This window comes from Euphorbia lathyris, chromosome 8 (genome assembly GCF_963576675.1).
Source record: "Euphorbia lathyris chromosome 8, ddEupLath1.1, whole genome shotgun sequence".
NCBI classification, from domain to species: domain Eukaryota; kingdom Viridiplantae; phylum Streptophyta; class Magnoliopsida; order Malpighiales; family Euphorbiaceae; genus Euphorbia; species Euphorbia lathyris.
In genome coordinates, this window is record NC_088917.1 from 36,832,813 (window position 1) to 36,845,475 (window position 12,663).

The following is a 12,663-nucleotide window of genomic DNA, read 5'->3' on the forward strand; positions in this document are numbered from 1 at the left end:
GAGGCAGAGCCTATATGGAGAAAAAGGAAAGAGTGGAAAAATATATTGGACGAGATTTTTTAATCTATATGGAGAGGTTGAAACTCCGAATTATAAGGATGTTGTAAATTCAATAGAAAGATTTTTATTGAAAGAGACTATTGTAAGCACTAGTTTTTGACCCTAGAGGTCTAATGCTGAATGGGGCATCCAAAACTAAAGAGTAAGAAAATCTCTAGAAATACCAATGTGAAGAAACACCTTTTCGTGCCATACATCCCTCTTTTGTGACATGCGATGAACATCCTTTGTTGTACGGCCTTCCAAAGTACAGAAATTCAAATCCCGAAAAAGCATTAGTCGTTCGATGAAAAGTAATGAAACACGTCAAGGGTTCGTCCCTTTTTTTGGCCCGACGACGTGGGTCAAGAGGCGAACCACGTGGGAAAGCTTGTGGGTGTACAAAACATTCATTAGGAGACCAGTCAGTGAGCTATGTCAGAATTTTGAGTGTCGTATGTAACTGCTATTGCATAAGAAATTAAGTAAAAAAGTTGCACTTTATCTAACAAATGACTTTATAAAAAGGGAGCTATGACAGATTAGAGAGGGATGCACATTTCATAATCAAAAAGCTATCTTTTGGATTTAGGGAGAAAAGACTTCTTTATTTCTACAAAATCAATAATCACATACCTTAAACACCTTGTTCTAGGTCCATAAGAACACAAAGAACTTAAAATCTCAAACCAAGAGGTTCCATTCGTGACTTCAACCTCATTTTAGAAGTTCTAATCTTGCTTCTGTTTCAATCTACTTGGTTTTGGCATCCCTATTACTCTAAGGATAGTTGTGTGGGATAATGAAAAAACGTTGTTTATTGTACGGTAAAACGAAAAAATCGAGGAAATGAAAAAAACGTGGTAACCTAAAAAGGCGAAAAAATATAAAAGTAAAAATGAGAAAAGATAAAAGATAAAAGGAAAATGGAATAAACGAAAAACGTGGAAAAGTAATACTTTAAAAGTGGATGTTTTTTTAACTGAAACGATAGTTGTGTATTAAAATGAAGAGAATTACAACTTAGCACCATTCTTCTCTAAAAACCAACAGAGAAGCAAATTAAAATCTAAATCAAAAAGAGGTTCGCTAAGGGCTTTAGAGGCTAAACAGTGAGCCGCCCAATTACAATTCCTATTAACATATAAGAAGTAACACTTCACAAAATTCTTGGAGAGATGAAAGATATCTTGCACAATATTATAGCAAGAGATCAGAATTTCATAGTCTGGAATGTTAAGACAATTAATTATCTGCAGAGAATTGCTTTACAATTGAACATCCTTGTTGAAGCCCCTTATTGTTGCTAAGAGAATTCCCTCCCGCATTGCATAAGCCTCGACAATCAAAACAGATTGCACTTTAGGGTATGAATAGGCAACAATACCTACAATCTCGCTTAGATGATTCCTAGCAAGAATACCAGAACTTCCAGTAAAGGAAGAAACTCGAAAGCCCTCGTCCACATTGATCTTAACCCAATTTTCTGGTGGCAAGGACCATGAAGGAATTCATTCAGGAATAGGGGAATCCCCGACACACAGAGACGAAGAACCAACCTTGTAAGTGGTAAGGTGGTCATTCCATTCATTGAATTGAGCAATACTTGAGAGAGAATTTCCTTCGTGGTCCAAACCTTTTGGTTGAAAGCAAGATCATTTCGAGCCTTCCAAATCCGCCACATGATGAAACTAAACCAAATTAGGAGGCTCACACCGTCATTTGCTGTTTGGAGCCGTGACGAGATAAACATCCAAGCTTCCATGTTTGATGAAGCAGGAATGGTACTAGAGCGAAGCATAAGTGGCGAAGCTAACCAAATTGTACGCACCATATGTCAATGAAAGAAGAGATGGATCACGTCTTCTTCCTCTTCACACCAGCAACAAATCTTGCTCTGGGTGGGGCATCTTCGAGCAATGTTTGTTCTCACTGGCAGGGGATCACAGAGAAAGCTCTAGAGGAAGAATTTGATTTTATTGGGGATTTCCAAGCTCCAAATTTTTCTCCATATCTAGCAATTTCCATAAGTGGTTTGCAAAGGGTTCGCCTCATGGTTGCTAGATAACAAATCTTTTGCTATTTTATACCCAGACTTGACCAAATAATTCCCAGACTTAGAGAATGCCAAATACGTTTGTCTTCCATCCCAGTGAGGCTGATAGGAATACATTTAATACAGCTGGCATCTTCCGGAGTGAAGAGTTGGTCAATTCGATGGATATCCCAGGATGTCTGATTAGGTTGGAGGAGATCAGACACTCTCAATTGTTCAATTCCAACATTTGGCATCAAATTCAATTTAAAAGGATGAGAGGTTGGTAGCCACGGATCCTGGGGACACCAAATTGAACGACCATTGCCCATCTGCCATCTAACCCATTTTTGAAGAATAATACGTCCCTGAAGGATACTGCACCAATCCCATGATGGATTATGTCCTGGTTCTGCTCCAATGAAATCTCCAAAAGGAAAGTATATACCCTTTAGGATTTGTGATAGAAGGCAGTTAGGCTTGGTGAGAATTTTCCACCCTTGCTTTGCAAGTAGGGCTAAGTTGAAAGATTTGACATCTCTAAAACCCAAACCCCCTTTATCTTTCGATTTACTGAGGCTTTTCCAAGATAACCAGTGCATTTTCTGCTGATTGTCTGACTCTCCCCACCAAAATTTAACAGTGATATACGGTTTAGGTCGCGACAAACTTTATCAGGAAACCGAAAACAAAACTAAAATTTGTTCTTTTTTCCAATTACTTCCAATAGCACCTTCAATAACATTATTCTTTTGTCAATTCGTTATGTTATTTTGGTAATTTTATGTTCTCCAATTACTTCCAATAATACCCTGAGTAACTTTAATTTTTTTTTTTTTATGATCTTGGTTGTCCAATTACTTCCTATAACATTATATAAATAACGTGCATCTTTAATGCTACTGCTTTGTTGTTTTTTTTCGAAAGTGCCCTTAAAATTGGATAAATTATACCTATAGTCACTTTTCGACTTAACTTCAAAACGTAACCTAAGCCTTTGTTTGGAAGTTTGGAGGTTAACGAATGTGAGAGTTAAAAGAGGTAATGGAAAGGGAAGAAAAGTGGTGGAAATGAAAGTTAAAAATTAAGTTTATAGAATGTAAAACTTCTTTTGAAAGTTTAAATATAGAGAAGAATCAATTAAATTTACTAAAAATTTACATTACTTCCCAATTTAGAAGTTAGAATTTGAAGGCTAAAGAAAGCAAACATTTAAGTTCCATTATTTACTCTAAAAAAACAACTTCCAACCTTACTCTCCTTTACTTGGATTAATCCCTTCAAACAAAGGATAAGCTACATCTTCAAGCGTTATATAGTATACCTATGGTAGAGGGTAATCTGCCGCTTGGGATGAAGCTGCTACTTGTTTGTATGATTCATATGAATCAATGGATTCATTATACTTTACTGGCTTCATTCATACCTTACCCGCTTCGATTTCACCTCAACAGAAGTTGACAATAATAGGATGGGCAGATCCGGAGAATACAGTAAAAGCCATTATGTCCGACATTGTATTGGTGGATTATTGACATGTTTTCCCTTAATGCCTATTGCTTTTATTTTTCTGGTGGTATTCTGTTTGAACAAAGATCAATTAATGGACTGGTTAAACAGGTCAGACATGATATAAAACCACAAGAATTTACGAGGATTTCCAACTGACAAAGACAACAACAAAAGTAGACTAGGCGAATTAACTTTTCAAATGACTCTAGTGTCAACTTCTAATGTCAGTTTTACCATTTTTCCTTCGTTTTCTAATTCAGCAATCACTTCTCAGTAGCTTTACCATTCATCCATGTTGACCCTCGCCCTACTAGCAGCTTTCACCAAACACAAATTTCACCCAAATATGGTCAAATACAGACTTCTTCTCAGTTCTCACCGTTGATGCTGACTCGGACTCCTACGTGTTTTACAATATCTACACCGAATAAGCCACGGATTTCTCTTTCCAATTGTTCTTTATATTTTGTTAACACACAAGAGAAAGAAAAATATAGAAATAGTATAATAAAGGTAAAAAAAGTGGATCAACGCTACTAGTAGTATTTTATTTTACATAATTTAGTGTTAAGTTTAGTAATCATATAGTGAAAATACCTAATACAGTGACCATAGAGTAATTACCCCCTTAAAATTTTCTCTATTACCGTCATTTTTTGAAGAAACGACATCATTGGTTGGTGTTAGTTTTTACTTAGAGTTTCTCCTATTTCTTTTTCATCGTTTCTGTTCCCTTCTTTCATCTCTAGTTTCTTCACCAAAAAGTTATCTCTCATCTCGTTTGGATTCTCTCCCAGTTCCTCTCGAATTCTCCCCAATCAATATGCCTTCCGATTTCCTTTTTAAAACAACATCTTCTACTATTCACTGGTGTTCTTTGTAGTTTGTTGGGGTCGATCTCCCTGTCATCAATGTTGTCGTCTCTACTAGATGGATTTCGTTTTTCCTACGGTTTATTTTCTCTATTTTCACAATGTCCAAGGTGAGTGTTGGGAGCAAGTGAAAAATGTTTTGTGGTTTTTCCTAAAAGTGCCCCTAAAAGCAATTGAAGTGCATACTATTTTCATCAAAAGGACGTCGTTTAGTGTATATTAGAACGTAGAAAACAAGTAAAAGCAGCAAAAACATAAAAACCTGAAAAAGGAGAAAAAAAACAAAAAACGAGAAAATCTAGTGTGAAAATGTGAAAAAAAAACACGGAAGAATAATTGACAAAATGGAAAAATGAGAAAAGGAAAGAAAAGAAACTTGTTTTGCATTTTTTTAAGAGTGTACATAAAAGGAATTGCAATACATATTATTTTCGCTAAGGCCTTGATTGGATGGAGGGTTTAGAGGGGTTAGTAAGGGAAGGGTTAGTAAGGGTTGATAGAAACCCTTGTTTGGGAGGAGGAAGGGTTAGTAAGGGTTTCTACAAACCCATGTTTGGAACATAAAAAAATTAGGAGGGTAAGGGTTTGAAGGGGTTTTGAAGGGTTTCTTTTTAACAAATTGCATCCAATTTTGAACCCTCCAATTTGATGGGTTTGGAAGGATTAGAAATTACCATTCCTTCCTCTTCCTTCCCTTTCCTTACTTTCTCTACCCTTCCTTTATTAACCATTCCCTACCTTTTATCCAATCAAGCCTTAAGGTACTATCAAATTGACCTTTTATTTTTGTTTTCCCTCTTACTTTCTCATCATTGCATTCGCTCATCTCTAATCTCTTCACCAAAAGATAATTTACAATCTCAGTCCACGGTTTATATTCTAAAGTAAAAATGTAAACCTTTTAGAATACTCAAAGAGCAATACACCTAATAAATAATACAACTAACAAATCAGTTAATTCCACATGTATGGTTAATTAATTTTTGATATGGTTTTTTCAGTTTTGCTCTCCTCTAATTTGAGGCCACATAAACAAACAATATCGTATTCTGCTCTCTTTGTTATCATCATATTCATATGTTCTTCAATCTCAACTAGTCGAAAACCCGTGCGATGCACGGGGTATGAAACTTTTATATAATTTAGATAAATAAATAAATTAACATATTTACTTTTAAATAATTTTATATCATGCTATGAAAAAAATTTATATTATGTATATTTGAAATTAATATATATTTTTTAATGATAATTGAAATTAAATTAATTTTAAAAATAATTGACTACTTTTTTTATAGAATTTTAACTAAAGATGAATAATTTATTTATTTTTACAAAATTCAATGATTTGTACTTTTTAGGAATTTTAATACATTTTCATATTCCAAATATTCTGTGAAACAATAATAATAAAATAGCAGATTAATTAAGAAATATATTATAATATAATAAAAAACCAAAAATTGAATTAAACTATAATTAAAATTAAATATTATATTTACGATACAAAAGAATTACAATATAGGTTAAACAAAAATTGAATTAAACTATAATTAAAATTAAATATTATATCTACGATATAAAAGAATTACAATCTATGTTAAAATGGAAGCAACATCAATATAATATTCTATAAACTATTACAATCAATACTTTTCTAATGTTGCATATGAAGAAACTTTATCAATTCAATATGTTACATATAAAAAAATAAAATTCATAAGAATTAGTCACAAATTCATCTTGATGATAATTATTTTGGTTGATGGAATTTCATGATCACCAAGTATTTGAATTCAATTATTCATTCTGCTACAATACCCAATATATGTAATTGAATCAGTTTAAGATGATGATTTCTCCTATTTTCATCTCGTAATATCTCATCAAGACATTCGATCAATTTGTTCTTCATTCTTTCACTATATATAATATCAGCCATACTCGCAGATATCACTTATTTGACTTCGTTAATATTTTCTAATAATTATATATTCTTGAATTTTGTAAGTAAGAAAAACAAACAAAAGAATTGAAAAAAAAAATGAAGGGATGAAAAAGATAATTAGGAGAGAACGATCTTCCTCTCGGGTTTTTTTTTTAAAAATAAGAGAGAATGTCGAGACATAAGCGTATAAAGAGGAGAGTGAAAATATTTTTTGCCCATTAATTAAACATTTTATTTTTTCTTAATGAAGTATTAAGTCCATAAATTAATTTTAGTTAAATAGAATTAAATCGCAATTATAACCACTCAGTACAAAAAAAAAAAACGTTTTATAATTAATATTTGAAATTAATTATATTAATTAGAATCATTATGCTCAACATTTGAGAATTTGAAGAGATTCAAATAATAAGATTTTCTTAATTAATATTTTTCAATAATTTGTCCTATGATCATATTTCATTTTCATCTGTTAAAAACTCTTGAAATACTAACAATTTTGTACGAACCATAATATAATAGTTAAAAATTATATAAGCCAATGTTGCAAAAACAATTATCTCAATATCAATTAGCTAAACTCAAACTAAAAAAATGAGTGGATTTCAACATGTTCCGAATTAGAAAAATTAATCTAACTTCAATTAAAACTAAAAATTGAGTTCATAAAAAGCCGAAAATCTAAATTTTAGTTAGAGTTAACAATCAAAACGATAACGCCTAGGAACATATACTAAAAAAGAATGCAAATATACAAAATCTTTATTTTAGTCATTTTGAAAAATAAATAAATAAATAAGAAAACATGGATAAGGTAGCGAGAGGTATGAAATCTGGATAACGACAGAAATGGAATTTCATCTCTGAAAGATGAAACTATAACAACAATTGTTTAATAAAAATAAAACAACAGTACAATTGAGAAAACCAAAAATTGAGTTCATATAAAGCCGAAAATCTAAATTTTATTTAAGAGTTAGCAATCGAAACGATAACACCTAGCAACATATACTAAAAAAGAATACAAATTTACAAAAACTTTATTTTAGTCATTTTGAAAAAAAAAGACAAATAAAAAAGAAAACATGGATAAGGTAGCGAGAGGTATGGAACCTGGGTAACGGCAGAAATGGAATTTCATCTCTGAAAAATGAAAGTATAACAACTATTGTTTAATAAAAAGAAAACAACAACACAATTGAGAACAAAAATAACTACAACATATGAAAAAAATCGAATAATTACCTTGAGAAACATAAGAATTTCTTGTAATTTTTGACACTTTTGTGTTTTCCGGTTTTAGTTGTTAATGCATCTTCTATTTCTGTCGGATTTCTTCAATTGAAGCTATCAGTTTGGAAAAAAAAAAGACAAATAAAAAAGAAAACATGGATAAGATAACGAGATGTATAGAACCTGGGTAACAACAGAAATGAATCTGAAAGATGAAACTATAACAACTATTGTTTAATAAAAATAAAACAACAACATAATTGAGAACAAAATAACTACAACATATGAAAAAAATCGAATATTTACCTTCAGAAATATAATACTATCTATCGTGACCAATGAATATAATGGTGGAATACTATCTATCATGCTTTATATAGAAGTTTATTTGTGACTTTTGGATTTCCTTTGCTTTGTGTTTTTTCATCTTCCCGTAACTCTTGCTTTCTTTTATTATTTTAATTAAATAGGCTAGTAATTATTTAATATATTATAAATATAAATTTGTTATTTTTAATTAATTAAATATTTATTTTAATTAATTAAATATTTTTAATCTGATTTTTTATTACGTTGACAACTCATCAAAAAGACTTCATTTCTCTCTGCTTCCGTAATTATATATAGTATAGATGAGATTAACACAAACATAAAAAGTGAATTATATAAACCTGAAAAACGAAAAACAAACATAAAAAAAAAAAAAAAAGCAAAATTGTTGTGTAAAGAGAAATGGATAATAATTAAGCATTCGCATACAAAAATAATCTCATTGCATTTAAGTAGGAGCTAAAAATGTTATCTGTTTAATGAGACATTCTAACATAACATAATTAAACCCTTTTGATTTCCCAACTTTATGGAGCATTATATACACTTGTTCCTATTTATGAATTCTACATTTGCTCCTCTAATAAACAATCAAAAGGATGCCATATATCTATCTGATATTAATTGACATTAAATCTTAGATTGCTGAAGCTGATATGGTTTCTGTGATTATTGTTGCTGCTTCCCTCCTCGTTTTGAGGACCTTTCCTCTTGTTCATTTCTGCATACATCTCTTCAATCATCGGTTTCCATAGCCGAACTCTTGCATTAATGAACCAGTTCGAAACCTAGTAATAATCACACAATATGTTTAAACATCAGTAGAGCTACCAAACTCTAAATCTAACAAAACTACACAAAACATAACATAACATTCTGCACACCTGGCTTCGTGTAAGCCCGCTCTTTACTGCTAGCAAATGCTTCTCTGCGTCTTTCGGGTACCTGAGATCATGCAGATTTTGTAATTGTTAATCATGTTGAATGATCATTTTATAAGCTATCAATACTTTTCATGGCAGAGTATGAGTATGAGGACTGACGGGTGAAGGAAGTTCTGAAACATCCAAGCACGGAGCACTGAGACAGAACGTTCTGGTAACCCCCTCTGTGGTTTCCATAGTTGATGGTCTCTTTTCTTGAGTTGCTGGAGAGTCCATTGCTTTTGGAAATAGCAACTTTCATGACCTCCTTCTTCTGAATCTCTCATACCTCCACCGCCATCGGCATGTGCTCCCATTGCGAGGATTTGGTTGCTGATCCTCTCCCTAAGGCTTTTGTATAAGAATGAGATCGTTTGGAGCACAAAACGAGTGTGCATTTGGGGATCCAACTCTGTTGCAGCGTGGAACGCCGATACAACTGTGTGTATCTCATCTAGGCATTGGCTGTATTGATCATCAACCTGTGTTACATTTTTGACATCTCAATATATGAATATGATGATAAAACCAAGAGAGCAAAATGCAACTGAATTCAAATAGATAATGTAACAGCCCGAATTACAATGTCTAGTTTCGGTTGCAATGATCATCAACCTCTGTACATTTTTAACATCTCACTACATGATGATAACAAAGAGCAGAATGCAACTGAATTCAAATGGATAACGTCACAGACCGAATTACAATGTCTAGTTTCGGTTGCAATGATCATCAAGCTGTGTTACATTTTTAACATCTCAATATATGATGATAACAAAGAGCAGAATGCAACTGAGTCCAAATAGATAACATAACAGCCTGAATTACAATGTCTAGTTTCAGCTACACTATCGATTGTTGTTGAGAATGGACAACATATGCCTTCAACTATATGAACTAGTTTGGCCTAATAAGCTATGTTGCACGGATAGGGAAACAAACATCGGAAACATTAGTTCTAACATCGCATAAACGAACATTGACACGGACACGAAATGCAATAACGCTACTAAAGAAAAGTATCAGTGCAATGTAGCTAATAAGTAGTGAATCAACTTACCACTTGAAGAAGAGTCAGCAATTGTGCCTTCTTTGCTTCAATTGCTCGTTTTCGCAGCGCAGGATCCACATGAACTTCGAATCCATCATCTTCGTTAGGCGTTTCATCAGGGCAGATCAACCCCATCCCTCTCTCTGTAGCATACATGGAGGAGAAAGAGATACTTGTCCCCATCTTCATCCCGCCTGTCGAAAAGCACATTCGTTCCAGGATCTCCATTGAATAACTTGCAATTTGAGTAAGAATTTCCTGAACTACTTGAAGATATTTGGAACCTGACAATACATGTGAGAATTTGCCATTCCTGTAGGAACTGCAACTTAGTGAAAGCTCCTTACTGCTTGAAGAGGTTGATTCTTTCAAGCACCGGGGGGTATAGCCCCCAGGACAACTTATCTCGGAGCACTGATCCGAGATATTAGTCCCATTGATTGCAGAAGGTTGAGATGTAGCAAGGCTCAGTGATAGCTCATTACTAAAATTACAAGAGCCATACAGATTATCGTTGCTAATGTTGACACTATTAGTTGATATCCAGCTAAAAGGCTGAAACTCAGCTCTAACAGGAGCAGGAAATCGGTTACTTTCCCCCTTAGAATTCACATTACCAAATACTTGATCAGAGCCATAATTCACAGAAGATGTGAATGAAGAAGTCAAACCATTAGCGAATTCGTTGGACACACAAGTTCTTAAAGCCTCTAGAGGGTATATTGGAGGTTCTGAAATAGCAAAAGTGGCCACATTTTCTTGACGACCATTTCTTGTAGCTACAATGGTGGTAAGTGGTGCAGGACCAGAAAAGGGTATTCCACTCACAAATTGCTCTGCTCTTGAAGAGCCTTGCAATGTAGAAAGCAAATTGTAGCAGTCCAATGTCTGGTTCTGATTGTTGAGATCGAACGATTCGAACTCGGCAAGTGAGTTGGGTGCTATTCCTTCCATTGTTGGAACAGAATTTCTTCCAAGAGGAACACTGAACAAACGATTCTCCATTGTAGCACACAGTTTACAAAATCAAACGGTAGGATAGCAGAGCATTTTCAGTGTTAAAATAGGCTTATCCTAAGATGTAATCATGAAACAATTTATCAATAATTAAGCAAAAGGGCAGCAAAGAAGAAAAGCAAGAGACAGAAAGAAGAGAACTCAAAGATGGAACTATTCATGAATAATTAAGCAAAAGTAAAATAAAAGGCTAACCTTTGATAAAATTGGTTTGATGTGTCTGTTTGTATGGATATATATAGGGTTCCTAAGAAAACACAGGACAAAGCTATTTTCAATACAAAATCTGGTTCAAATCATTGGGTTTACTCTTTTTCTCCATGAAAGTGTATAATCAAAAGCCACATAACAGTGGCAACTTTTGTTTCTTCTTTAACAAAGAAAAGAACCATGCTCACTATTCTTTACCCCCCCAAAAAAAAAAGTGAAAAAAAGGTGAAAAAAAAAGTGAAATTTATTAAATTGGTTGCATGATCAGTTCAAGAATGCAAAACCCAAGAAACTGAAATCCATTCAGAGTGTCACTCCACCACGTAATAACACAAAAATGGAGTTGGAGAAAAAAGACAAAGGTGGATCAGAAAAACTCATTAAAAGCAAGAAAGAGAATCCCAAAAAGAAATAGAGAGAGAAAGAGTTTGGTGCAGAAGCACTCATTTCAAATGCAGAGGGCCCAATTGTCCTTGCTTCAATCCCACCTTTCGTTATCTGCTTGGCTTAGCTACTGCAATCATCACAATCTAAATATCTGGATTCTCTCTGTTCTAACTTCTGTTCATGCCAGCCTCATATTTCAACACTCACTTTTAATATACATATATACATAAATGAAAAGTAGAAAAACTTCTTTCTTTTCTTTGTTCTTTTAGCCTGTTTTAAGCTTATCAGCAATAATAAATATGCACTACTGTCTCAGAGAGTTTGTTTGTTTCTCTTCAAAATCAAAAATCCATTAAAGCAAAGACTGTTGTATCAGTGTACTTTGGAAGGAAGGAAGGGTATGGGTGATGCAAGCAAAATCAATCTCTGATGAAAGAGATCTTTTGATCAATTTATTACAAATCCTAATTTCTTTCTTTTTCTAAAACTCATTTTGCTGAGCCTGCCACGGCTACTTTTGTATATAAATAGCTAATTAGTAGTGGTGTGATCATTAATCTATAAGAAAAGAGGTAGCTAAGCTAGGTTAGGTTAGGTACCCATCATGCTACTGTTTTATCAGGTGATCTCTATCATAAATCATTATCATCATTTTTCATATTCTTTCATTTTTAGGATCTATGTGCTCACTGTATATTCAATCTCTCCTTTTGTATTTATGTTATAAGTAGTGGCAAATTCTTTTACCCTTACTTATAAACAATATTGTATTTTTTAGTAGCATCTCCGACCGTTCCCTAAATTGACTTTTAAGTTAAAATTTAAGGTGGAAAAATAAAAATTCACCTCCAACAGTTTTTTAATGGCTCTTCAAATCACTAAGGTCATCTCCAACCATTCTCTATAATCTATTTTTAGAGTAAAAATGCACTCCAGTGGCTCTCTAAAACCTTACTCTATTTTTAGAGTAAGACTTTTGATACTCTATATATGGAGAATCAAAATGTCTTACTCTATTTTTAGATTTAATGATTGTTTAAGAATAAAAATATTATTCTATATAATAAATTGTATATAAAATTAATATAATAATAAAAAAATAT

At 32.9% G+C, this 12,663-nt stretch overlaps 1 protein-coding gene across 1 annotated transcript; it reads right to left on the reverse strand.

Annotated features, from left to right (window-relative positions):
* Nucleotides 1-8,416: 8,416 nt before the first annotated feature.
* LOC136203151 (homeobox protein ATH1) lies at nt 8,417-11,740 on the reverse strand. The gene is made up of 5 exons (XM_065994229.1): nt 11,156-11,740; nt 9,953-11,017; nt 9,013-9,374; nt 8,854-8,914; nt 8,417-8,757 (listed from the first exon to the last, which is right to left on the reverse strand). Exons 2-5 carry the CDS (start codon nt 10,946-10,948, stop codon nt 8,590-8,592), a joined length of 1,587 nt encoding a protein of 528 aa, XP_065850301.1. The 5' UTR covers nt 10,949-11,017; nt 11,156-11,740; the 3' UTR covers nt 8,417-8,589.
* Nucleotides 11,741-12,663: the final 923 nt, after the last annotated feature.